At 45.0% G+C, this 26,166-nt stretch overlaps 1 protein-coding gene across 1 annotated transcript; it reads right to left on the bottom strand.

The window, feature by feature from the left end:
* Positions 1–1,276: 1,276 nt before the first annotated feature.
* Positions 1,277–26,084, bottom strand: Adck1 (aarF domain containing kinase 1). Its single transcript, XM_089558625.1, has 11 exons — positions 25,492–26,084; positions 23,237–23,434; positions 20,218–20,301; positions 19,032–19,235; positions 17,409–17,570; positions 16,327–16,485; positions 13,875–13,991; positions 11,241–11,384; positions 10,021–10,221; positions 8,014–8,143; positions 1,277–6,798 (listed from the first exon to the last, which is right to left on the bottom strand). The coding sequence occupies exons 2-11, from the start codon at positions 23,363–23,365 to the stop codon at positions 6,578–6,580; spliced, it is 1,551 nt and encodes a 516-aa protein (XP_089414751.1). The 5' UTR covers positions 23,366–23,434; positions 25,492–26,084; the 3' UTR covers positions 1,277–6,577.
* Positions 26,085–26,166: the final 82 nt, after the last annotated feature.

Genomic DNA, 26,166 nt, shown 5'->3' with positions numbered 1-26,166 from the left:
GTCGCCCGAAGTTCCATTGCCCGTGGTTCCATATATTAAACAAGTTAGAATAAATGGGCCCCCCTTCTTCTGCCGTTGGAGGTGAGGCCTTAGGCTGCAGCATCCTTAGGCCCCTGCTTAATCCAGTGCTCAAGCCCTATAGTATCACATCCATCACACAGGCTTTTTATCTGCATAGCCACGGTTTGGTTTATGGGGTTTAATGTCCCAAAGCGACTCAGGCTATGAGGGATGTCGTAGTGAAGGGCTCAGGAAGTTCCGGCCACCTGGGGTTCTTTAACGCGCACTGACATCACACAGCACACAGGCCTCTAGAATTTCGCCTCCATCGAAATTCGACCGCCGTGGCGGGGATAGAACTGGCATCTTTCGGATCAGCATCCAAACGCCATAACCACTGAGCCACCGCGGCGACTCATGCGTAACCATGGTCCGTACCATATCCCTCTCTATTGTTTACCTGTATGCTTTATTTTGACCCTTATTATCGTCAAAAGACCAGTGTTAAGGAACAATATGAAGCCTTCCCTGTGTACGAAGCAACATTATTTGAGCAGCCCACATTTCCAACTTTTCCACTGATCGGCACCGCAAAATGTTTGTGACTTTGTCCATTAACCAGATCCAACCTGGTTTGTGAAGCTACATTATACAACCTATGAGGAACAGCGCTACAAAGACGGGACACACACAGAAGACAAGCGCTGGCTAGCAACTGATTTTATTGAAAGACAGAACGTGGAATATATGCAGGAAAAAATAACAACAAAAACCTAGTCAAATGAAACTATGTTATGTGGGAGGCAAGATAGGCGATTTCTTTTTTTTGTTATTTTTTTCTGCATGTATTCCACGTTCTATCTTTCAATAAAATCAGTTGCTAGTCAGCGCTTGTCTTCTGTGTGTGTTTCCCGCCTTTGTAGCGCTGTTCCCCACAAGGTGAATACTTACCAACTCGTCCAAATTTCAGCTTTACATTATACAATGCAAGAGGGGCCTTGTTGTTGTTTAAGCTACGACGTTTGTGTAGAACCAAACCTTAAGTCAAACTACAGCACAAAAATAGCATATCCGCCTAGAATTTTGCCACAAAAAGCCCTAGGAGAAGCACTCACACTCTTTAGTGCAACTACTCTCCAACCGTACTACGGCACTCAAAATGTGTTTACCAGACATACTGGATCCTCGGATTAACTATGTTCTGAGGCATCATGAACATTTTTTGCGTGTATGTGCGTGGACAGGTGTTTTTCAGAGTGGTAGAGCAAAATGTCTAGCTTCCTAGCAAACATAAGAGTGTTTCGTTATTATTTAGTGGAGCCATGCCAGGTCCCCGACAACGGCAAATTTACCTCATTCACTCTTTGTTTCTCTCGAGCCCCTTTGCGACACCAAAAACTGCTCACTCTAGGTAGGTGGACCCAGGCATCTCTGCTCTCCTGAGACCATGAGGCAAGAGCCGGAAAAAAATAATTTAAGTAGTCTCCATGAATGGTTTCCCTCAGAACAAACAGCCAAGAGCAGACAGGACTTCCATCATAAAGGCTCATACTCTTCATTGCAAAGCAGTGACTAAAAATGTCACATACACTCATGAAAAAATTTCCCTTTTCTTGGAAACACATTACGAAGTTGCAAAGTTACGAAGTACTGTCAAAACTCTTGCAGCAAGCACTAAACTTCACTCGGACAAGCAGGTCAGAATTATCATGGTGCCCAAAGAACTCGCAGCTAAAACAGTTCATGCAAAGCTTGGTTTTCTGAACAAGAATCTGATTTTTTCTATCAAACGTGGTGAAACAAGAGTACATTCCGCAAACAACTGTGGATGTAGAGTATTCGTTTCAAGCTTACAAGATGGTCTTCAGTCAGAAGATGCCCTCTTCCCAAAACTAGTAATCATTCTTGTATGCTTACAGTTTTATTACCTATAAAAAAGTTCAAGATAGATGATATTCCCACAGCCTGTCTGTCTGCTTCAAGCTTTTTGATATCTTTGTTTAATACCATCTGCTGCATACAGAACTGAGCCTTGTGGGCCTTTGGGAGCTCCCAGATCTTTAAAATGATATTTTCAGAATTGTTCGGCAGTTGCGGTATTTCAGGCAAAAAATTTCGGCTGATAGATATATAAAGCATTCGTCTACAGCCTCTAAATGTCGCTGACTGAATAAAAGAATGACCACACCATATCAACAGACTGTATTACTGTCGATCCTAGACATATCAAATCTGGATACAATGTATTATCCCTTCAGTAATTGTTATATAATATGACATATTAAAGCATCTCCTTGAAAATCCCACAGAAAAGTACAGCACTACAGAACAGATATTGAACTAACGTCAACAGAACATTTGATATATTGAAAGACGTGCCAAATGCCCCCCTAATGCTCCACCTCCCCCGCTGCGATTAGTTTTCACATGCATAGCTGCGTTAGCTGCACGACCTTGGGCATCTGGTAATGTCAGCCACATGAAGAGCTGTAAAACTGCATGCATGTGCTATGTAGATGTGGGTGACTTTCACTCTGGCAGCCCCATTTTCCACGCGACATTCCTGACACGCGGGGAAAGCCAGCATTTAGTAAAATTCTTGCCATGCAGTGAAGGTAACTTAGCTGACCGAAGGCTACTGGTGGCTCTCTCCTGGTCTGCTTCACTCACTTTGCTGCCGAAGGTGTTGCGAAAGTACACTGTTCCTCAAATCTTAATGATGGATTATTGAGTTCATACTGTACTGGTATCATTAGCCTTGTTATATATATGCAGCGGCTAGTTCGAGTGACCTCTGTGGAGGCTTCACTGTGAAGCAGCCTAGGTTGAGCGACACCCAGTGATCAGTGCGCTTCCAGTACGCTAGCGGGGAGCACATCACTGTAGAATGCACACCTCTAGTGTCGGTGCACCATATTCTTACTTTTATGTCGCAGATAATTTTATCTGTTGCCATATTAAACAATATACCGAACTATTTCACAATCCCCTTTCGTTTCGGTATATCAGAGATAGACTGTATACGCTTCCTACCATGCCCAGTGTCATGGTCAGTGGTGTCTTTATTTCCCTGCAGACTGATATAGCTCAAGCATGTTTCTGGAAAAAACGATTTCTGTCTTTTTGGTGCTTAAATACTGTTTTAAGCTTTCATTTCTTGCATCCATAATTCACTTTCTTAGTGCCTGAATATCTGGTCTGTACACATCACGAGTATACCAGTTAGGGATGTGCAAATTTCAATCTACAATGTTTTCACATTTATGACCTCGGTTCACGTTTCTTTTTCTTCAGAACTCTGTTCTTCCCCTCTCTTGCAATCAAAACAATATATTATATTTAATAGTTGTCTATTGCAGTTAAACGCACAGTTAAACGTTGCAGTTAAACGCACATAAATAAGACAGAATTGTCACAATACTAATGAGGAACGCAGCAAACCATGCTGCAGTTATAAACAATTTGCGCTTCACAGTCTCCGCAAGCAGAAAGCCACAATCTATATCAAAACAAACATACACAATTGGGTTAGCCGTATACTACTCTCAAAGCATGCAATACTGTGAAAAGAATGGACGGAGAAAGAGTTTTCGCATCTTGTAGTGCAGATCTGATTCACTGCTTGTCCCATAACATGCAAGCACCACAGAAGAGTTACAACATGAGGCTGCGAAAATACAATGCAGATCACTGTTGCCCACAGATCCTGAGCTTACTGTCAAATAAGACACTGGTATTTGTCTCCGTGACATCAACCTTGCCTCGCTCATACCTGAGGGCGCACCGTGCAGGAGCACAATGGCAATGGTCGACAGTAGCACCACGGTTTGTCACCTTGTAGCACCACTGTTTAAATTGCATTTGTACAGATTCTCATAACAGTCACCAGCTGAGTGAGTTGGGTTCCACTAAAAGGCATGGTGATAGTGCAAGCGGACATGGACAATAAAGAAGACCAAGGATGACGTGGATTGATAGCCTTCTGTGTCATCGTTCATCTTCTTCGCTATCAGTGTCTGCTTGCACTATATTCGGTGACAGCTTTTCACAGCAATGAAGAGGCTACAGCGGCGAAGCGTTTGCACCTGTCTCATTCCGGCAATAAGTCTGACCGTAGACAACCACCTCGCATGTTACTCACTGCGCGGTTCCTTTTCTCTGTTGCTGGTATAGCTGGAGCCATCTAGGATGCTTCTTGCAGTCGGACCTGTCTGAACAATTTGTTGTAATCAAAAGAACGTCTTGCATTGACTGTCTAAGGTGGTAAATATGCAGTGATGCTATAAATACGCCTTAAATAATGGATAGTACAAATATACTGTATTTTAGGAGGAAAGTATTAACTAGAACTTGGGACTACCGTACATACTCGTGTAAGGGCCGCACCACAAACTTGGAAGCCAGTAATTCGGAAAAAGAATTGCGACATGTGAGTATAATTTTGCCCAAGTGGTACATTACGCTGATTGACAGTAACTACCAACAACACTCAGAACAACCATGCACACGTTACCCGGTGCACCAAACTCAGCCTGGAACGGTGAACTTGTGCTGCTGCTTGGCGTTTGCACCAGAAAGGACAGAAAGTTATGCAGTGGGTGCGTTTCTTTGCGGTGACGCATCGCCCAGCAGGCTCGAGCGACATAGCTGTGCGCCATTCACCTGGTGTTGTTAGGCTCAGAGTGCTTCGCATCGAAGCCGCACCAAGGTGCTTTGAATCCAGACTCGGTTGACTATAAAAGGTCTAACCTTGTTAGCAGTTCCCCATTACACAATAACCTCACATTAAAATGAATACATAATTTTCGCAATGCCTTCGACACTGAAGTGCTCAGAAAAGCAGGTCAGAAAAACGCCACCTCACACGGCCGAGGGTCGCACAGCACCAAATCATCAGTCAGTCGAGTGCCAGGTCTTTGAAAGATCTTCAGTTTAACTTAGAATCACGTGCCGTCTGCTTGTAAACTGATCTAGAAACCTGTTTTACTATATGCAATTAATTCATGCCGGTCATCTGAAGGATTCACCGGACTACACTAATTCATCATAAAAATGCTTGTCACAGCATAAGAAACGGACACAATATACAAGGCTTCACTGTAGTTGTAAAAAAATTGGCAACAGCTAAACTCTGTTATGTCTAGTTAGTAGAGCATTAGCTCTGTGGTTATTAGTTTTGGTTTTAATTGTAAACTAGCAAAAGCACATTCGCACTCAACCTAAGCTTTCCAACAATACATGACCTGATGCTATAGAGCAAGGTTTGGTTTGAATTGTAATTAACTAATTAACACAAATTAATTTGGATCGCTGACTAGCACATTATATTTATGCTTGACCTAAGATTTCAAACGGTATATGACTCGATGCTATTGCACAGTTTGGATTTAATTACAATTAACTAATTAGCGCTATCCAGTAATTAGTCGACATGACTGCATAATTAACCAATGGTCCACATTCATGCTTGATCATGTGACATATACTATGCTCAGACACTAGCGGAATCGACTAAGTCCCGCTTTGACCTTGGCGGATCTTGAAGGTCAAAGTACCAGCATGAGGTGTTTTCCGAAGCTGCACCCCGGTGAGCAGAGCCAGTTATGTGCCCTTCCTTTCCTCAGTATCATCGGAGTCCAGAATGGAGTCTAGAACGTTGTCAACGCCAGCCCTAATGAACGCCGGCGGTCTATAGTTTCAGTGACGCGTTTCTGCCACAACCCTGTCAATGCCAACGCATGCAGCGCACATCAGTCACTACCCCCATGACACGTAGTTTAAAGCGCAACTGAGGTGTCCACTGTCCCACGGGCCAGTAATGCACCGCCTTTCCTTTCCTTTCGAAGCTACCACTCTTCATCAGTTTTGGCTGTCCGTTTAGCGCATTTATGCTCCCTATTGATTGCTAAATCTCTCCCACGGTTGGCAATGTCGACCGGATGATCAGACTCGGCCCGACATCTGTGAGTACCCACTCTCGAAGACGTCGGTTCCGGCTGACTTGTTTCGTCCATATCGAGACACTGGACAGGCAGCACACAACGGCCGCGGCGACGGCAGAGCATGCCACTGCAGCTGCTGCGAACATATGGTATGTCATGGGGTTACTTACGCTGCTCCACTTCTTCTGTTCAAGGTCATTCAGACTGACCCCGCGAAATCGGCACCGCTAGGCTAGTAAAGCTTTCGCTTTAAAAGTGCTGCCCTTACATGAGTATATACAGTACATGCCGCTGTGTAGGAAGAGAGGACAAGTTTCAGTTAGCTTGGGTTACACTGCCAAGAAAAGTTGTCACACAGCGTAGCACCACGCTTTCTAGTGGTCAGATACTGAGCTCCAAAATTACAATCAGATCACTGCATCAGAGAGGAATGAGAGGGATGTCCCATATCTCTGGGAACCGCCACCAGCACACAGTCTTCGGCACACAAGACTCGAGGTGTCCGCAGTCCCACATGTTCAAGGAGTGAAGGTTCAGGCGTGGGCGCTCAAGCCCATGTCATGGTCATGTAGCAAATACACAAATGGGTGCTCAAGCCCATGTCATGGTCATGTAGCACATGCACAAATGCACAATCACTGCACGTCGCTTCCACCCAGCAAACGGCCGACCAGCGGCCTAGTCCTGAGCCACAGGAAGGTCTGGTAGGCAGTGATGGCCGACTGGGCGAGACAGGCGCGCATTGTGACCACCAGGCGGCACCACCAGGAGGCACAGTGCTTGAGCTGGTCTTCGTAGACAGCACGAACACAACACCGGGACATGGTGATGAAGGAGCGTGCTGCACCTCGGGTTCCTGCAGAGCAGCATCCAACGACACAAGGGAGACTGCTTGCTGCAAACACTCGGATATGACTAGGGCCCGGAAATTTAGGCATTTGCCTAAACATGCCTATAAATGCCTAAACGGGGGGTTTTTGCACTTGCCTGCCTTTTTGTCATTTTTTAGGAAATACTACCTATTTAACTGCACTTTTTGCCTATAAATGCCTAAATCTGGCACTTCGGTCCTCGGTGCCGTTTTTGAATTTTGAAACATCTATGTATGGTGAAAGGCGCGCGCCGATGTACACACAAAAGGCGCAGGTCTCGCCGAATGTTTTTCTCGAATTGTAACTTGAACGCAGTGTAACGAAGTGTTTATCTCGAAGTGTAGCAAGAGGCGAGTTTGGAAAGAGACCTGACATATATTAGTGCGAACTTCTCAACAATGACGGAAAGGACGACATAGTTGGAAAAGGCTGTACTCTCAGTAGATGAATCGTTGAAGGGGACTGGATGGAAAGAGCGCTACTGCTTCTACGAAGATGCTACAATGGATAGAAAAAAATAGATGCTAGAAACAGTTTACTACAAATGGATAGAAAAAATAGATGCTAGAAACAATTTCCCAAATCGGAGACTTTCTACGTGGAGACGACACGGCCACATCATCTGAAGGCCTAAGCCTTTATCAACTCTCATGCTTTAGGTTCGCGCCACTAAGTTCATGTGATGTCAAAAGAACCCTTTTAAAGTACAAAGCTAAGCTTAGCGAAAACCGAAGGAGCTTCAAGTTCGAAAACCTGAGAATGCGCTTTACTGCTTCTGTTGAGGACTGCGTACACTCCGTGCTTAACTTATAAATCTTGTACTTATTACTGAAGCGTATTATTCAAAGCGCCTATTTTTGCTTTATAGCGCCTATTTCAATATTTTTTAGAGCCTAGATGCCTGACTATTTCGGGGTTCTTTAGTGCCTAAATTTCCGGGCCCTAGATATGACAAATGCACCCAATGACCTAGTACCCAGTATTTCCATTCACTTGCCACCATCTTGGAAACTGAAATGACCTCCTAGTATTGTGAAACCTAAACAAAAGAGGCAGTACTCTTACAACGCGTAAGACGTCAAACAATGGCCATCATGTTTTTGTATGGAACAACACAGTTCTATACGCCGTCTTGGATCCTGGGTCCTTTTCTGTGAAAATAAGCGAGAAAGTGACAATTCCCCGGTGGCTGCTCTTACCAAGGGTGGTCTCGATGCCCCGCAGCAGGTCGTTGGTCTTGAAGATGAGCAGCATCTGCCGGGGGACCATGCCCAGGATCTGAGAGATGAGCGGGAAATGCTGGCTGGCAAACTCCTTGATCTCGGTGCCCTGCATTCCAAAAGCGGGGTTGCCATAGGCCGCAGGTACGAGAGAAGTTGTTGCAGGCACCAGTCACACAGCAACTGTGAAAATGGTACAGTACGGTCCATTGTTAAAGGAAATATGCGATCGCATGGCCCCCGCACTTCGCGGAACACTGCCGCCGAGAACTTGTGGGAATTGTCGGCACAAGACGCATGCACAGTAAGCATGACGACTGGTCATTCTGCGCATGCGCCTGATGCCAACTATTCTAGCTGAATCTAGGCGACAGGGCTTCGTGAAGCGTAGAGGGCAGGCGATCGTATGTTCCCTTTAACACTGGACTGTACTGTACGTGACATTAGGCAACAGCAGTCCCCACGTTTCTGGACGATCGATCGCCTCTTGTCGAGTGGTCTTGCCCAGCTTTGCAACTGGGTGAGAGGTGACTGGCACCCTGGTGGGCAAAGTGGATGTAGTGACAGCAGCGCCCCCTGAATGCCCACGCAGTTCCTCAAGATGCAAGCCAAAAGGTCTTTAGTTCCAACCCAGTCAAAAAAAACAATTGGAACCAATTGGATTTCCAATGGGTTCCAATTGGTCCAATTGGATGAGTTCAGTTTCCAATTGGTTTCTATTGGAATGGTGTTCCAATTGGATGGTCCAAATGAACTATCCAATTGGACCATTTGGGTTTCCAATTGGTGAACCCAATTGATTTTACCCATTGCATCCAATTGGTCCGCCGAACTGCACCCAATTTATCCAATGAATGTTTGCATGTTTGACGAAAAAGGTAGAACTAATATGGTACTTACAATAAGAGCTATCAGCAGCTTAGCCTAATAAATTGTACTCATCACCTACACCACCACTGTAGCTGAAATTGAATTAAATAACTGCGCTCAGTGGGCAAGCACCACCGGCCCCAGCATGAGAGCCTAATAAATTGGGTATATAAGTTGGAGCAGAAGTGTGTTCTCTGGAGGTACATATTGAGCTAATGTATGCTACTGGTGCCTGAATGTGCAGTGTTGCTTGTGTGTGATGCATGTGTGTCTGTTGGCTTTGATTTCCATAAAAGCATGTTAATTTCAATTCCGTAGAAAAATGTTTATTGGCACTATTAATCAGCAAAGCGAGCAGGAGCGTGCGTGCTCCCCGCTTACTACATACAGATGTGCATGCAGGCTTGGTCTTGAGGAGGTGGCACACGTAAGAGCACAAGTTGTGCACTGCAGTCATTCTCGGCTAAGCCCACTACCAAAGTCAATCATGCCTGTATCCCAGCTGGTAAGCTGCAAGCCCTTCTTTATGGCCTTCTTCTTTCGAGGATTCCCCTTGTCAATGTTTTGTAGGTAGCTGGCCCACTCCGTGTATTAGTTGCATCCTGGGGGGTACAGCGCGAAGAAGACGAACGACGAAGCAAGAAGACTACACAGACGAGCGCTGGTCTGTGTAGTCTTCTTGCTTCGTCCTTCGTCTTCTTCGCGCTGTACCCCCCAGGATGAATTATTACAAACTCGCCCAGCTGTCCATCCTTCTTCAATGTATTAGTTGCAGTTGTAATAAGGAACACCTGAATGTACACATTTTGTCATTCACATTTTGTTCCCCAGAGTGTGGATTTGGCCACAGCCTTATCGCTATTAGAGTTCCTACAGCTAAAAGACAGCTCAGCTAACGGACCAAGTGTGCACTCTGAGAGTTGTTATGCTGATAACAATGCTCAGAACCAGCTTTCGAGAAACATGTATGCCACAAGCAGATGCCATGCTTTGCTGTAAAATAATGTCTCATCAGTGTTTTAGAGTTCATGCACTGAAATCTGCTGCCAACGTCAGTTCTTAATCATTTCAGACAGACAAGCGCTCACTCTGACAAAGGATAACCACTTCACACACCTCAGCCTTGGTCTGCTTCTGCCGGTCGATGCCCCGTGTGATGGACTTCCAGGAGCGGCCTGATACGATGCACGACAGAATCTTGTGCAGCTCACCAGGCACACCCATCTGGCTGCCCCAGCGCTCGAGAGAGTCCAGGTCTCGGCGGATTAGTGCCAACCACAGGTTGGCATACTGCAGCCGGAACTGGTCCGTCAGCTCCTGCAGAGCACGAAGAAATGGGAGCTTATTCTCAGTGATACCGAGCACCTCCACCAAGTGAAAGGGGGTTTCTGCACAAATAGAACAGGGGATGGAGTTCACAACGATTGACACAAAACGGCGAGCAGAACGGCGGGCAGCGCAGAAGACGGCCAGTCCAACCGAAACGATCTCGTGCAGCGCGGTGGCACTTCATCTTTCATCAGCGCTTCGTCTTCATTGGCGCTTTGTCAGTGATCTGCCCAGGCAGTATCAGGTGTGGCCGTCGTGGTTCGCTACAATTTATTTTGTTTATTATACAATACTGCAAGCCTGTTTATTTTATAATACTGCAGAGGCTACTTCATTGAAGTGTGGTCCATCGTGTCAGCTGCAGTTACTCACTGCTACCGTAGATGTTCCTGTCGGGGCAGCTTGCTTTATCTATTTGAAACTTTTGCATGGTTCGGTCGAAATTCACGTAACGCAGCACTAGTTATACAAATAGTCAGCGAAGAGAGTTCATTATAGGTATTAAGGTACCATTGGTACTGTGAGCTCATGCATACATGCGCTTCAATGGTTATAATGTTGGGGAGCTTAGAAACTTCCCCACCGCGGTGGCTTAGTGGTTACAGCGCTCGGCTGCTGACCCGGAAGACGCAGGTTCAATCCCGGCCACGGCGGCCGAATTTCGATGGAGGCAAAACTCTAGAGACCCATGTACTGTGTGATGTCAGTGCACGTTAAGGAACCCCAGGTGGTCGAAATTCTCGGAGCCCCTCACTATGGCGTCCCTCATAGCCTGAGTCGCTTTGGGATGTTAAACCCCCATAAACCAAACCAAACCAAACTTGGAAACTTCATAATATTGAGGAATTCATGACATAGAGGCCCGTTACAACCAAGTTTTAACTGCATTCCACTAATCCAATTAGCAGAAAGATAACGAAAAAGTCCCGAACTGGTGAATATAAGGAACCCTGCCAGCTATTTTCAAGCTGTTCCTGGCCAGTGCACATGGCAACAACACCACCTACCGTGTAGAGGCCGTGGTCGAGCAGCACCAGTGTCGGACCCCGGCTTCCTTGCCGCACCAGCAGGTTGCCCGGGTGTGGGTCACAGTGCACATAGCCTTGCACAAAGATCATCTCACTGTACAGCTGGCCCAGCTGGTTGGACACCTGCAGTTTCAGTGGCACAAATCCTTGCTTACCTGGTACGCTGCTGCTTGAAAGAAAAAAAGAGCTTTTCTCAAGCATTTCCGCTCGAAGAAACAATTTTGCTTTAAGTCTGCAGAAATGTCCGAAACGACACGTTCTACAGAGAGCTACTACAACAATTGCTCAAAGCCAGTTACCAATGTTCTTTGGTGAAATGAAATGTTAGTGCAGTCTGCAAGACCACACTAAAGTGTGGGAAAATAAGCACAGGGTATGAGACAGAAAAGTTCAAAGATAACCTGCAGCTCCAGCAACATGACCACTGTAGAGATTCGACTTTGAGTACAAGAAACAGAACTATAAGAAGTAAGTTCTTTTATGGAATACCAGCATTCAAACTCCGATGGAAAAATTCCAGCTGGTTTTACTTAGTTCGAACTGGTTCCAGTCTACATCCAATCGGAACTCGGCAGGTCCCAGTTTGAGGCCAACTGGAATTGACTGGCTCTTCTGGCCTCTATGTCATTACTGTTGCTGTCAGTTGTGTATCTCATTAATCACAATGCCGCAATAAGCTGCAATAACAGCAATAAACTATTAGTAAAGAAATTATGCCCGTTTTATGTGATACCATAAGCAACACAGAGTGATGAAAAATAAACTGAACGCAGATATCAAGCGTCAGTTTTGCACACATCGCAACATTATTGGCAACAATGGTAGTACACCAATCAAGACGAGGTGTGTCGAAGCAACGCACAATATGACTGAAGCGCTAATAACCGCTTGAGGTGATAACTCACAGCTGCACGCCGCATGATGGCTTTGCGCTGCCAGACCACTGTCGCTCATCGCATCACTTAGGTTCTGCGTTTGCAGAAAATGTCACTCCTCACCTGGAAGTAGCTCGGAGAGACTAGCCAATAGCAAAAGGTTTTGCAGGTACATAACTTTCGATACAGCTATTATGCAGGTGAAGTTTGTTTTTCTAGTGTGGTATTTGTCATATTTTCTCACAAGGCTGTCTTCCTAATGAAGTGAATTGCGACAGAAAACTGCTGTGCGACTGACTTATTTCTGCTGGGTTTACATTTCCAAGTTAGCCACACGCCACCGAAAGGGTGTCCAGAAAAATGCAAATGAGAAAGGCATGGTGTCTCCAAAGCTCCAAAGTTTTTAAGAAGTATGGCACAGAAAAAGTCTCTGCTCATGAAGACAGAACCAGCCTGTTGGAACTTCAGTAAAGGCATAAGCTTGCTAAAATCCACACTGGCACAGAACCAAATGGCAATTGGTCCTAGTTGGTCACAGGCTGGTACCCTATTTGCATGCGTTCCCGCATGAAATGTTGTGACTGGTCATAGCTGGTCCCAGCTGGGACCTGCCAGGACCAGTCACAACTCTTCATGTGGGAACACAGGAGTACTATAGTGCACTAGCCCATTCTTGTCAACCATCACTGTGGCCACTCTTAAACTGACACAGCGCTAACACTTTCAAAATAAAAACCTCTTACAATGCAACAAACAACGGGGACCTGCCCACAGCACAATGCTGACATCTGAAGACTTCAATGATAACCGCCACCAAACACTTTTCAAGTCGTTCTCCCATAGTACGCTTTAGCACACAAGATATTTACTCAATACTTCTAAGCACGCACATTTACCCTGCCTTACAGTGAAGTAAGTTGTCCAGTTTGTTATCATTCCCATAACACAAGTCCATCTGTGCTAACACTAGTGGGGACTCCCACTCCAGCCAATCAGAACCCATCGTAACTTCAGCCTTTACTTCAACTGGTGTTCAAATTGAAACTTCTTAGTTTTTAAATCTCCAGCTTCTAGAATCAAGCTGATTACATTTTCCTTGCTTTCGTTTTCTGAGTTGCTTCACACTACCAACTTTGAGCCATCAATAAATGGGCCTAAAAGGTGCCCATACTAGAAATATAAATGTTCTGCTCATAGCATGAGGCATATATATATACTAGTTATCAATGAATGAATTTTAACTCGTTTAGTACCGCCAAAACTACCCTCGGGAAAGGATGAAAACACTAGGTGACAATTCATTTTTTGGCCCTTTGCAGCATCGACATTGCTCTTCACAGCGCTAACCGATAGATGGTTCTTCACTTTTACAGAGTCTAATTGCATAGCATTATCTCTAGGGCTGAAATTCGAAAGAAATAAAAGGGGCGAAACATGCAAGGCAATGCATACAAACAAACTACCAAGTGCATCTAAGGTGTTGTTCTCCACAGTGGCAAGGCTTCATTGCTGACATTTCTGCTGTATCGATACTGTCGTCTCTCTAGTTCGTTAGCTGGGGTTCTACTAGCTCACCACCCTCTGCGGCTGTTTGCTTATGCTCTTTTCGGCAGCTTTTACCAAATGAGCAAGCATTGTTTCAAAGCCACCACATCCAACTATAGCAAGCATTTGGAGTCTCTGTAACTCTATTCGACAGAATGTGGAGTTTCCAAATAGAAGCTCAGGTATACGTCACCTCTGTGACCGATATCCCATGCTCCTCCAGGTAGGCCTTGTCATTGACCTGACCACCTTCACAGAACTGCATCGTCATCACGCGACGTGTCGTCAGGTCCCAGTGGATCTCGGGCACCTGCAGTGGTTAACCAGCAACACAACACGGAGTACCAGTGCCCATTTTTATAACGTTCTCGTTTGAGAGCCGACGGAATTAGCAGAACCAATAGATGAAATGAACCGATGCAATTCTGCCACAAAAAACTTTGGCAGTGCCACCTATCATACAGAATCAAATAAGCAAGCAGAATCAATAACCTATACAGCCAGCTACATACTGTATTTACTCGCATAATAGGCGCACTTTTTTTCCAGAAAATCCGGCTCAAAGTTCGGGGTGCGCCTATTACGCGGGGTAAAATTTCCGGAAATTTTTCGACTCGCAAAATTGAACACACCGCGTAAACGCACTCGTGTACGGGCCGCACCCCGTTTTCGCGAAGAAAATGTAAAAAAAAAAAAAAAAAAGGGTCCGTGTAAAGGCTGGTTCACATGCAAGCGACTGAGCGATTGAGCGGCGCGACGCAGCGAAAATTTCCAACTTGTTGAAACCTTGCCGCTCGTCGCAGCGACGACTCAAAAAAACAGGTTTTTCCGTCGCGGCGGCAGTATTCGCTAGCATATTCGGAATGCACGCGCCGAGGCCTCCGCGATCGGCTCCGGCTGCGCGCAACGGGCGCTTGATCGCGGAGGCCACACACGCGCACAGGAGCTTCCAGACGCCGCCCAAGGCCAAGCTCATCATCATCATCATCGTTTCCCTCCGCCGCGAGCTTTCGCTATCTATATCGCCATCAGCATCTCCAGCTCGTTTTTTTTTGTTGTTGTTGCTGCTGTCAAGTGCCGGGATTTGCGGTAGCGCGATAGTTATCGTGGTTTATGGCTTTGCCGCGGAGCGTTGATGTTTTAGCTCGACGGGCAAGCACCTTAACAGCTACACGGCTGGGAGTTTGCTCTCGAACGCGGCAAGCGTGCGGCAGGTCGGAAAATACGACGTGGCCGAGAAGTGCGGCAGTTGCGACTGCGGCGTCCCTAAATTTTCGTACGCGACTCCAAGCGCCGAGGTTTTCGCGGGCCTAAGTCGGGAACGTTTCCGGCTGGAGATGAAGCTTTCCAAACAGACGTTTAAAGTGAGCATCCCTGAAAACTGTGTGCGGCTGTTCTACGCGATGTCGTACGTGCTATGGGTCCGCAGCAGCACTAGTAGGGACTAGTAGTCAGTTCAGCAAAAACTTTGTTAAAATAAAGACTGGGAAGCGGAGTGGCGAGGCGTCGGCTTGCAATAGTGTAAATACAGTATTGATCACAGTGCCAAGTTCGGGGTGCGCCTATTATGCGCGGAAATAAAAAAATCTGATTTTTCGCGCCCTAACTAGGGGTGCGCCTATTATGCGAGTGCGCCTATTACGCGAGTAAATACGGTAATATGTACCTAGAATTATAGAGAAAAATATAGGACACATCAAATGTTTGATCTATTCTTCATATTGGTGATGAAGGGATCCGCATCGAGAAACTTATCAACACATTAAAATCTACACAGAACTGTTGTTTGTTTAATTGGTTGAATTTTAAACAACCAGTGTGAAATGCCAACCGAATGCAAGAGAAGTTATTAACAACCTGTACCATATCCTCTTGTTTGTTCTGCTCAAAACCAAACAAGCATCAATGAACAAAGATAATTGAGACCATCTCCATATTCATCCCAAAGAAAAGATCACATCAGAAAGATCCGTGAATTTTAGTGCCACGCATCAGTTTTTGAGTAATTCCCTTTTTGCACAGACCACAAAAAGAGAACACATTGCCACTTGAAGGTGTCATTACTACTCCACATATTTCTCCAACTAGGCTTAAATTGGATCCACACACCAGTAAGTGAAATGCAGCTAAGACTAGAAAAAATACCTTTTTCTTTTGCTCTCAACTTCCATGCCGAATAGTGTTTGCATTTTGCACTGTTTTTACACTTGTGTGAACTGCATACTCTGATGTCTTGTAGATAGTTTTGCACTTGTGTAAATAAACAAAGAAAGAAAAGCCAATCCACCTTCCCATTTGATAAATATGGGCGCAAGCCAACGCTAAGGATAAGGCAACAGTAGTTGTGTAAATAAACAAAGAAAGAAATGCTAATACGTCTTCCCATTTGATAAATATCGGTGGCAACAGGATAAGGCAACAGAAGAAACTAGAACAAAGCCAGAAGAGGAGTGCAAAGCATTTCATTCAAACATTCAAGGCCATATAAATTAAGTCATCTTTCATGCTGCAAATAAACCCTCTAAATATACCTACTTAACTAATTTCTTTAACTAGCTCAGGTCGATAGGTGGGCAGTGAAATCAGTTCAGATTACAATCAGTTCTGTGGCTTGAGAACAGTGTGCGGAAGAGAGAGAGACCGACCTCGAGCCAGGGGAAGTGGGCGAACATGCGTCGCACACGCTCCGTGTTGTGGGCCTCGTTGACAAAGTCCAGCTCCAGTGGCAGGTTGCGCTTGGTCTCCTCCGCGAGCCACATGAGAGAGAACTCCGGGAAGACCTTGGCCACAATGTTCACCAGCAGCTGTCGGGAGCGAGGAGCATATGCATGGGCAGTGTCATATGGCATCCCAAGGTAGGAACTGTTGACACCTCGTAATGGCCAGGCACAAACTGCCATCAAGAGCAGGTATTTACATGAAACATGTGCAGTGCACAGATCAGTGCCACCTGGCACTGTGTGCAACTGAGCTTACCTATGTTACGTGCGATATGCTTTTGCATTCATAGCAATTCATCATCATCATCATCATCATCATCATCAGCCTGACTACACCCACTGCAGGGCAAAGGCCTCTCCCATGTCTCTCCAATTAGCCTCGTCCTCTGCCAGGTGTGGTCTCCGTAGCTCTGCAAAGTTCTTAATCTCATCCGCCGCCCACCTGACTTTCGCCACCCCCTGCTACGCTTGCCTTCTTTTGGAATCCATTCCGTTACCTTTAAGGACCAGCGGTTATCTCGCCTTCGCATTACATGCCCTGCCCAAGCCCACTCCTTCCTCTTGATTTCTACTAGGATGTCATTAACCTGCGTTTGTTCCCTCACCCACACCGCCCTCTTCCGATCTCTTAACGTTACAGCTATCATTTTCCTTTCCATAGCTCGCTGCGTTGTCCTTGAATTAAGCTGAACCCTCTTTGTTAGCCTCCACGTTTCTGCCCCACAGGTGAGTACCGGTAGGATACAGCTGTTGTATACTTTTCTCTTCAGGGATATTGGTAAGCTACCATTCATGATCGGAGAGAACCTGCCATATGCACTCCACCCCATTCTTATTCTTCTAGTTATTCTTTGTCTCCTAGCAGACTTAAATGGGTAAGGTAGTTTTTCATGCTTACTAATTCCATTAGGGCAAAAGAATAAATTTCAAGAGAGTGGAAGACGTAATGAGAAGCGATCGAGTCAGGTGGGTGGATGAGAGCAGTGGAGAAGAGGCCGGGGACTCACCTCCATGGTGGCCATGTCCACCAGGGAGTTCCCCAGCACGGAGGGGTGCTGCACCTTCACAGCCACCGTCTCACCCGTGGACCGCAGGGTGGCACGGTGCACCTGAGCCAGGGAGGCTGCACCAATGGGGTGCTCCGAGAAACCAGAGAACACCTCCGCTGGCTGAAAAACAGGGGGGGGATAGTTGTTCGAGCTTTCAGTTGAACGCATAGAATGTAGTCGCCTGGACTACAAACATAGCAAGGCTGAAAATGAATAGAGTACAATGTAATCTGGTTAAAGGGTAACTGCAGCACTTTTTTGAGGGTTTCACGATATAAAGGGTTCAAATCCATGTAGGCTGTATGTAAAGCATGCCAAGTGTTTTTGCACTAGCATTTAAAATAGCGACGTAATCGACGACTGAATTTTGCGCTTCTCCTCAATGCACTGGAGGAGTGCAGGGAAATTCAGCCTCAATTGTCCTTGCTTTTTTCATTCCTTAGCCTTTGTTTACTCATGTGTTCAATTTTTTTCTTTTTACTTCTTACATATTGTGTAACCTTTTCGACACCACTTGCTGTACATTCTTATTCCTTTTTAGTTAATTTTTTTTCTTTCTCTGTAGTGTTCTTGTCTTGGTTGGTACAAATCTTGAGTTTGCTCCCCCCTTATGTAATGCCCTCGGGCCTTTAAGAGAAAAATAAATGAAATGAAGGTATGATTTTAAACTACCGCTGTCGTCAGCCGCATCCTGCCCTAACTCATTAGACATTGCCAAATAACTCTCGGCAGGGTTTGCCTTCGGTGGCGTTGGTTTTTTCCTTCAAACCAGGCGTTTGTGCGTTGGAAATGTATCGATACCTTTACCTACAAGTTTCACACATTTGACCCTCTTAAACTCGTTGATTTCTAAAACCTATGCAGTTTCCCTTTAAAAGGGGAGCCTGGTCTTGAAAGCAAAATTTTATGAATGTATTCACAATTACGAAATCATCAGGGAACATGTGTATTGCATGCCGATTCTAAATATGCCATTTAATTTCTAGCACAACTAGCAATTGTTATGCATTCTGTCGCCTGTAATACTATTATCAATTATTTTTTTCTTCTGAAGTTCTAGAGGCATAAGCGCATCTTCCAAACAGGAAGTGATGTTCCACAATCTCTGCCTTCATTGGACAAATCCTGATAGTATTTCAGTGCTACAATTTCCAACCACTCAGACACTTTGCACCAAATTTTGTACATGTCCGTAAAAATTGCCTATATTGGTGTTTTCTGCATCAGAACTACCGAAGTGGCTTTCGTGAGACCCAGAAGTGCCAGTACTTAGGTGGAAAAGTATATTTTTTTAATTGAAATGAACTATATTGATGTTTTCTGTTTGACAACTAACGAAATGGCTTTTGTGCGACATAGAAGTGCCAGTACCTAGATAGAAAAGTATATCTTTTGAACTGAAATGAACTAAATTGATGTTTTCTGTTTGACAACTAATGAATCGGCTTTCGTGAGACCTATAAGTGCTAGTACCTAGGTGCAAAAGTATGTGCTTTGAACTGAAACAATCAGCAACACAAGAGAGGGTAAAGGAACGAGGAATCAAAGGGAGCAGCACGAAAAAGCGTCGCTGCTTCTCACGTCTTGGCCCAGGTCCTCGCGCAGCACCTGCAGGATGCTGTGCAGGGGTGAAGCGGGTGCCTTGCTGTGCAGGACCCTGAGGGTGCGCACGTACTCCTCCGGCAGCAGGTAGTCCAGGGCTCCAACATGCTGGCCCACCTTGATGAAGACACCTCCGTTGACACAGCACAACTGAAGAAGCCGCTCCGCCGACCGCTGGTGCACCTGCGGAGAGAAGGGTTGGACTTGCACAGAGGACAACAACTGGTTTTATGGGGCTTAACGTCCCAAAGCGACTCAGACTATGAGGGACACCTTAGTGGAGGGCTCCGGATAATTTAAATTACCTAAGATTCTTTAATGTGCACTGACATCACACAGTACACGGGCCTTTAGCATTCTGCCACCATCGATATACCGTATTTAATCACATAATGATTGCACTCGCGTAATGATTGCACCCCCGAATTTCGTTGGCAACATTCAATTTTTTATATTCCCCGCGTAATGATCTCACCCCTAAATTTGTGTCACTCTTTTGAAAAAATAGTGCGATCATTATGCGAGTAAATACGGTATGACCGCCGCAACCGAGACCAAACTCGCATCTTTCGGGTCAGCAGTCTAGCACCATGACCACTGAGACACCGTGGCGACTTGCTGGATGACAACTGAGTCGAAAAATGACCAGTTAGAAATGTCGAAAACAAAACTATATGGCAATTTAAAACTAAACAAGACTGATCAAATTTTAATTGCTTTCAAATGTATACTGAACATGTCCAGAACACAAGTGAAACTGTTTGCCCACGGTTTGAACATTGGAACTGCGTGCCTGCATCTGTTGATGAATGTGCTGACATATGTATGCTCAAAGTTATTAACAACATTCAAAGTAGCCTCTCCTGCATGGGCAGTGCTACTGCCTGCAGTACTGTCAAATAAATTTTTTTATTTAATTATCTTTTTTTTACTTGAAAAAACACCAAAAACCAAAGCTTGGTGTAGTGCTTCACTGCCCCAGCAACAAAAGAAAATTTGTAAGCGATGCGACGCAAGCGCTCACACACACCATTGAATAACAGGGTCTAGTATGTATGACTGCCCCATTCCAATTCCGCGACTGGAGAGAACAAAAAAAAACATTCACACACAAATACACCCTCCTCGCCCTTTTCTTTGACTTGGTTAACAGGGTGTGCCTTACCTCAGACCTTGCCTTGGCATACTCCTCCGAGCCCTTCTCCATTCCCATTGTGGCAAACTTGTAGTCACACGCTATCCTGGACACCTGTGCAGCACAGAGCACACAGAACTGGATCAAGAAGGCAAGCAAAGTTTCACAACGCAGTGCGTTTGACAAGCGTTGGATTAAGCACAGTGAATACGTCAGTAGCTACAAAAGTCTTAACTCCCAATTAGAGCTGCTGCATTTGCAATCTTCCATGGCTCGACCATACTGCATCCAGTAAAGTGCAGGGTTAAGGCAAGCTGCTAAGTGCTCACGAAAGAAGCAAACACCATAAAACAGCTCCATCGGTAATAAGGACGCAGCTTGCAAACTAACAAAAATTTGGCGGAGGCACTTCAGACTGCTTACGTGTGACAATGCGAAAGCATTATATGTAGAAGTGCACAATACAGATGAGCAGATTAGTTTTCTGCATGTTTACAATGCTGCCGTGCCCAGTGACTGCGAAGCCAGCGCAAGGTCTATTTAAAGCTTGACTGCACTGTGTTGGCACCTGGAGACTCGGAACACTGTACTCTGCACGTGTTGATGTAGTATGATGATGCAGGCACTGCCAAGGGTCGGACGCTGATGGGCAAAAATCTTGATGCACATGTCCAAGTAATGCATGGTGGTCGTGCACAGATGTGTTGATTGCGGTGACGTGACACCAAAGTGAAATTCGGTGCTGCATCAACATATGTTCTGACATCTGCCAAATTTCGTGCCATGGACGGCGATAGACAGCGAATGGTAGCTTTTGTGCTAATGGGATGTATAATGCTTTTGCATTAAAAACACCACTGCTGCAAGGCAAGTTGAGGGGAAAACTGACACCCCAGAGAGAAGTTCAAAGTATCGTGGCATCTTGTTTCAGCCCTTGGTACTATAAAAACCTCATGAAATTAATGTGCATTCCCGCAATCCAGCGGTGGGAAAAAAAAAAGAAAAAATGACAGGCGTTGCACTGAATGACACAAAAGCAGCACACACCAGACAGTAAAAGGATGTTGACGATATTTTAGATAAAATTGCGGAAAAGAAGTGGCACTTGGTGGGGCAGGACAAGCTTTGGTTTGAGTGTGCTGTGCACAGCCAGAAAGAAATGCCAGTGATCAGTGCATGACATCAATGTTCACGACGCACCACACCAATATGTTTCACACTGTCGTACAAAGAATGCTTACTATAACATGAATAGAAACACTTCCATTCATGCCTTAGCGTGCGATAAAGAAAATGATTTTCAAAGCTTTGTACAACAGACCTTTCTGTTGGAGGCATGGATGCAGTGAGTAAAAAATTATAGCTTTCCTCAGTAGACACGCCGATTCATGCTTTCGAGGTACAAGATATTGTGCTGATGCGAACAGCTCATTCATCAACTGACACCAACTTTACTGCAATCAGTCAAGCAGAGAAAAATTTTACCTGCATGTTTAAGCATTGCAAGACCTAAAACTACACTGATCAAAACTACAGTGCAACGAAAATGAGCTCATATCCCTGCTTCACTGCAGAATCTGCATTCATTAACAAGCTTTGACAATGGGTACTGCCTGACATCTGCATGTGTTCTGTGTTGTACGGCTATGCAGAAAGCTTTAATGCTACCAAATAGACTATTTTATTTTTTGCTTCATCTCTTCTATTTCTACAGTCAGACATTTCTTTTCGCACATAAAAGCTAAAACTAAAGTAAAGTTCCAATTTCCTGCCTTCGGTCTCTGACATGGAAATTACGCCCTTGCAGCTGGAAACTGCTCAATCCCAGCTGCAGCGGCATCCTTTCCAGCTGGAAAATGCCTGCTGCATTACTGAACTGTAAATTGTGTGCAGCTGAAACAGTTCTTGCTAACAGTTGGAAAATTTCCACTTCCAGTTAGCTCTAGCAAGAAAATTTCCACCCGGAGCAACTGCTTTTCGAGGAAAAGTGCTTTTCCAGAATGGGTACCCCTGACAAAAGCCTTCCAAGTCTGCATTCTATCAGGGATTTGTGTCTAATTGTCTTTGTCTATATATTTAGTATTCACACACACACACGCACACGCACACGCACACACACACGCGCGCGCGCACACACACACACACACGCACGCACACACATGCGTGGCTGTGTCTATATATTTAGAGTGAAAGCAAGCCTGTAACATCTCAAGCGAGTAACAACAATCCAAACACAATAAACTGATTCAATACAAATCTAAACAAATCTACTGGGAAAGAAATGCGCCTGCCAGCAGGATCCCAACAAGCTTCAGCAGGCAGTTCAAAGTGCTAACTCTAAGATAAACTCAGTGCAGACACTGGTACTTTGCCCACAGATTAAAGAGCATGGATACAGGTTGAGGGAGTGAGTGTGCATGACTAAGACAATTAAGGGCCAATAGATGGCTTACTCATGTGGCAGCTGCCAGCTGTAGACTCCCTATTACGAAATGAACCAAACATGCATCTACCTGATCTAATCAATAGGGCCCCTGTGCTGTATATGCATGACGCACACATGGCTTGCACTGTAGAAAGCTGATCCAGATGCCTCAACATGCTAACACTATTTCTCCTCTAACAAATAAACACAAGGAATCATCTAACTCCACAGAATGAAGGAGAGAAAGCTCTCTAATAAGGAGTACAGATTTATATTTCTACTACACCAAAAACCAATTTTTAAATTTAAATCTTGATTAAAATTTTGATTAGAAGTTATAACATTTAAATCCAAACTTTTATTGTCATCGATAAAATATTAGGGGTGAGTCAATTCAGATGGTAAAACAGGAGAATATTAGAAGTTTACAAAGCAACAAATAAAGCCCTATCATGAAATGACAGCTCAAGGCACATGATGCTCTTCCACAGTGTAACAAAGTATGTTGTGGTGAACCACTATAGTATATTCCTGCTATCTAGCCATGCTAATGATGCCACGGTGTCACTCTGTAAGGCCAACAGTTCTCAGTGACACAAGATATTGCTTGACTGGAGCACTCACAGTTGCAGCAGCGCGTCCAAAGCGCACGATGCCAATGTTGGAGACATCCCACTGGTTGTTCTGCAGGGCAAGGTAGGTGGCGCCAGTGGTGCCAGCCAGTGCACCCAGCTGGAGGAACCGGCGCAACATGGCTGCCGCTGCACCAGTGCTGGCCCCTGGGGGTGACCACCGGAACTAGGAAAGCAGCAGATGCTGTACCTGCAAGTTGTGCAACAGACAACAGCAAGGTGGACAAGATTTAAACTTTGAATAGCTAAAGACCAGTCTATTTATCAATGGTTGAAGATTATTTCACAGTTTAAGCATTAGGAATCGCATTACTCTGGTTGGGGCGGTGTTTTTGAGCTGCCTAATATCAACGACACTACTACTGAACCTGTCCATATTTTCCATTCCAATGAACTGATCATTTGGTGAAAGGGACTTCCAAAGCCGCATAAGGCCGCAGACCGTTAGTGAGGAATGTTCTGAATAAATAATGCAATGCAGTTTTTCACATGTATGCTAAGTCGGTGAAACGAGATTCCATCTGTGTACACGATCTAGAAGAGGCTAGTCTGGAGGAAGCGCATTATATCTATGTGGGTGTTCATTTAGTAAACAGAATTTTAACATTGAACGCCATTTAAATGACTTGAGAACAGAGATCATGGTGGGCTGAGCATATATTAATTAGGCCAATGTGCCATCCTTTTCCACCAGTTAAGCTTGAAGTATAGGCTAGTTAGGTTTGAAAGTTAAAACAAAATTATGACAAATTATGGACAGTCCACAGAACTATGTGTTTTGTGCACATGCTGCTTTAGAGAAATGGAAAGTATTTCAAATTGTCAAAACTGATACCTAAAGCACATTAACAATCAAAAGCACACTTGGAATTCCGCCCCAGTCTTCTTGAACTTCTGTCTGTTGCTGGCCATAAAGTCAAAGACAGTATGGCTCAATTGGTATCCCTTTGTTTAAATGAAAATCGGAAGCCTGAAGGCTGGTGGCTCACATCAGAGAGTGATAACAGGGATGACAGAAATAAAAATATGCGATGTGATGACAAAGCTGAGACAAATTATATCAACTTAAGCCCTTCCTCTTCACATCTGGGCTTCCAAAGTTACGTAGAGGTCTCCCCACTTGCTTATGAAAAATAAACATATGTCAGATTGCTCCGACTATTTGTGATGCAGGTTTATTCAATGCATAAAAGAGGTACTTTGGCTTGGGCTAGTTGGTTCATAGCTGAGGTAGATCACAAAGACGCCACAAAGGGTACAGGGACAGGGAATACCTGTTCCATTGTTCTCTTGTGCCTTTTTTGTTCCTGTCCCTTTTGCGACGTCTTCAGAATCAACCTCAGCAAACAAGATGTTAGCAAGTTTGCACATTTAGTGCAACAGGCTCCCTTCGGTTATACAATATTACCATTCAGGAAAAAATGATGCATCCTATGCTTGCAAAGGACCAAGTGACAAAGCATATCTAAAACAAAAGGTGAAAGCAACCCTTTATACAGGAGCCACGCTTCACTGATCATGCAAATTCATAAATTCGAACCAGTGGAGCGCACTACCAACAGCTGAGAAGAAAGTAAGTGCATTAATTTAATGACTGGAAGGTTTTCACTGTGGCAAAATTATAAATATGGCATGACCGCCAGAACATGAGTAAAGGCAATGAGCAAAGCAATTTTTTCGTGCGTAAGAAACAACACTCATTTTGCACACACATGTAAACAGCTAGACGTCACTATAAAATGGTAAGCAAAGACAATTTCATTTAATTACTGGAGTGGCATATATGTGAGAATGAAAATGTGCGCATCTTTGACAAGCTGATATTTCTTTTTTTTTTGGTAGCTGCTAGATTAACTGGTGGCACGATCGAGCTGTGCAAATGTGCATGTATTTTTCAATGCAAATGTGTCAATATAAAACAACACGAGAAAGCGCTCAACAATGCGCCTCTGCAGAGGCCTAAAACTGAAATTAAAATTCAGCGGCACAACGCCCAGACACAGTAAAACTTTGCTTTGCGCACAATTAACACTGTAGAACGGGTTTACTTACAAAACTACCTTCAACTTGTCTAGTTTATTTCACTGGGTGCATTCCCACTGTAAGCAAAGTAGCTTTGGCGATCAATCCGCTCTACGAAGAGTAGAAATACACAGTATATTCTTGCTCTATAGAACTTCCTTGATTGGCAAAAACGAAACTATCTGACGGAAACTTCGCATAGTATATTGTTCAGTGTATACTCACAGTCGAAATTCAGCCAGCGAGTGCTTCCTGTTTCTCCGAGCACAACAGTTAGCACAATTCCTGGGGCATCATTCGAGCAGTGCAGCAGAGCTGGTCCGATCGATGCAGCGAGCTTATTCGCCCCAAGTTTCCGACCGCGCCGCGCACACGTCCAACCGGAGCGACGATAACCCGGACGAAACTAATCCGCGCGTGTCAGAAACATGCGGCGTGCTAAGCAGTTTTCCGCGCAAGAGCTTTTGTCGCCAGACGCTGGATGCGGCACACTGCGCGAGCTGGCGAGGAAAAGGAATTCATACGAACTAGATGAGGAAAACGGAGAAAAGACGGATCAATGCCACCGCGGAACCCGGTTGTCTTGACACCCAGTTCGGGAAAGAAGCGTACTACACTTCGACGGAGTTTCGCCGCCGGTGAGTGGATGAGGAAAACGTGGCAACCCGTTTTGGGAGCGGTTAAAAACTGCAGCAGGTGCGGCTAGAAAGCTATGGCGTAAATGACGCGAGCAACATTCAACCTGCGACACAACGACGCGATAATTTATTTCGCTCGCTACGCAAGCAAGCACGTTGACCCTCAACTTGACCGCTGATGCAGCCAGCGGCGTCAAACAACGCCGGAAGGCGTGACAATGATGCAGTCACTTTCGGTTTTTGTTTCGTTACCACAAAACTA

The sequence above is a fragment of the Amblyomma mixtum genome, chromosome 8 (assembly GCF_055824585.1).
Source record: "Amblyomma mixtum isolate Tamu chromosome 8, ASM5582458v1, whole genome shotgun sequence".
NCBI lineage: Eukaryota > Metazoa > Arthropoda > Arachnida > Ixodida > Ixodidae > Amblyomma > Amblyomma mixtum.
The sequence above is the reverse complement of the archived record's forward strand: the minus strand, read 5'-3'. Positions and strand labels throughout refer to the sequence as shown.

Excerpts from the sequence above, each read along its gene's own strand:
- Adck1 (XM_089558625.1), bottom strand. The coding sequence starts at position 23,365 with ATGTTGCGCCGGTTCCTCCAGCTGGGTGCACTGGCTGGCACCACTGGC. Across the intron at positions 19,236-20,217 it reads ATGCCAAGGCAAGGTCTGAG|GTGCACCAGCGGTCGGCGGA; the intron begins GTAAGGCACACC and ends TTCTCTCCGCAG. Across the intron at positions 13,992-16,326 it reads CCCACTTCCCCTGGCTCGAG|GTGCCCGAGATCCACTGGGA; the intron begins GTCGGTCTCTCT and ends TAACCACTGCAG.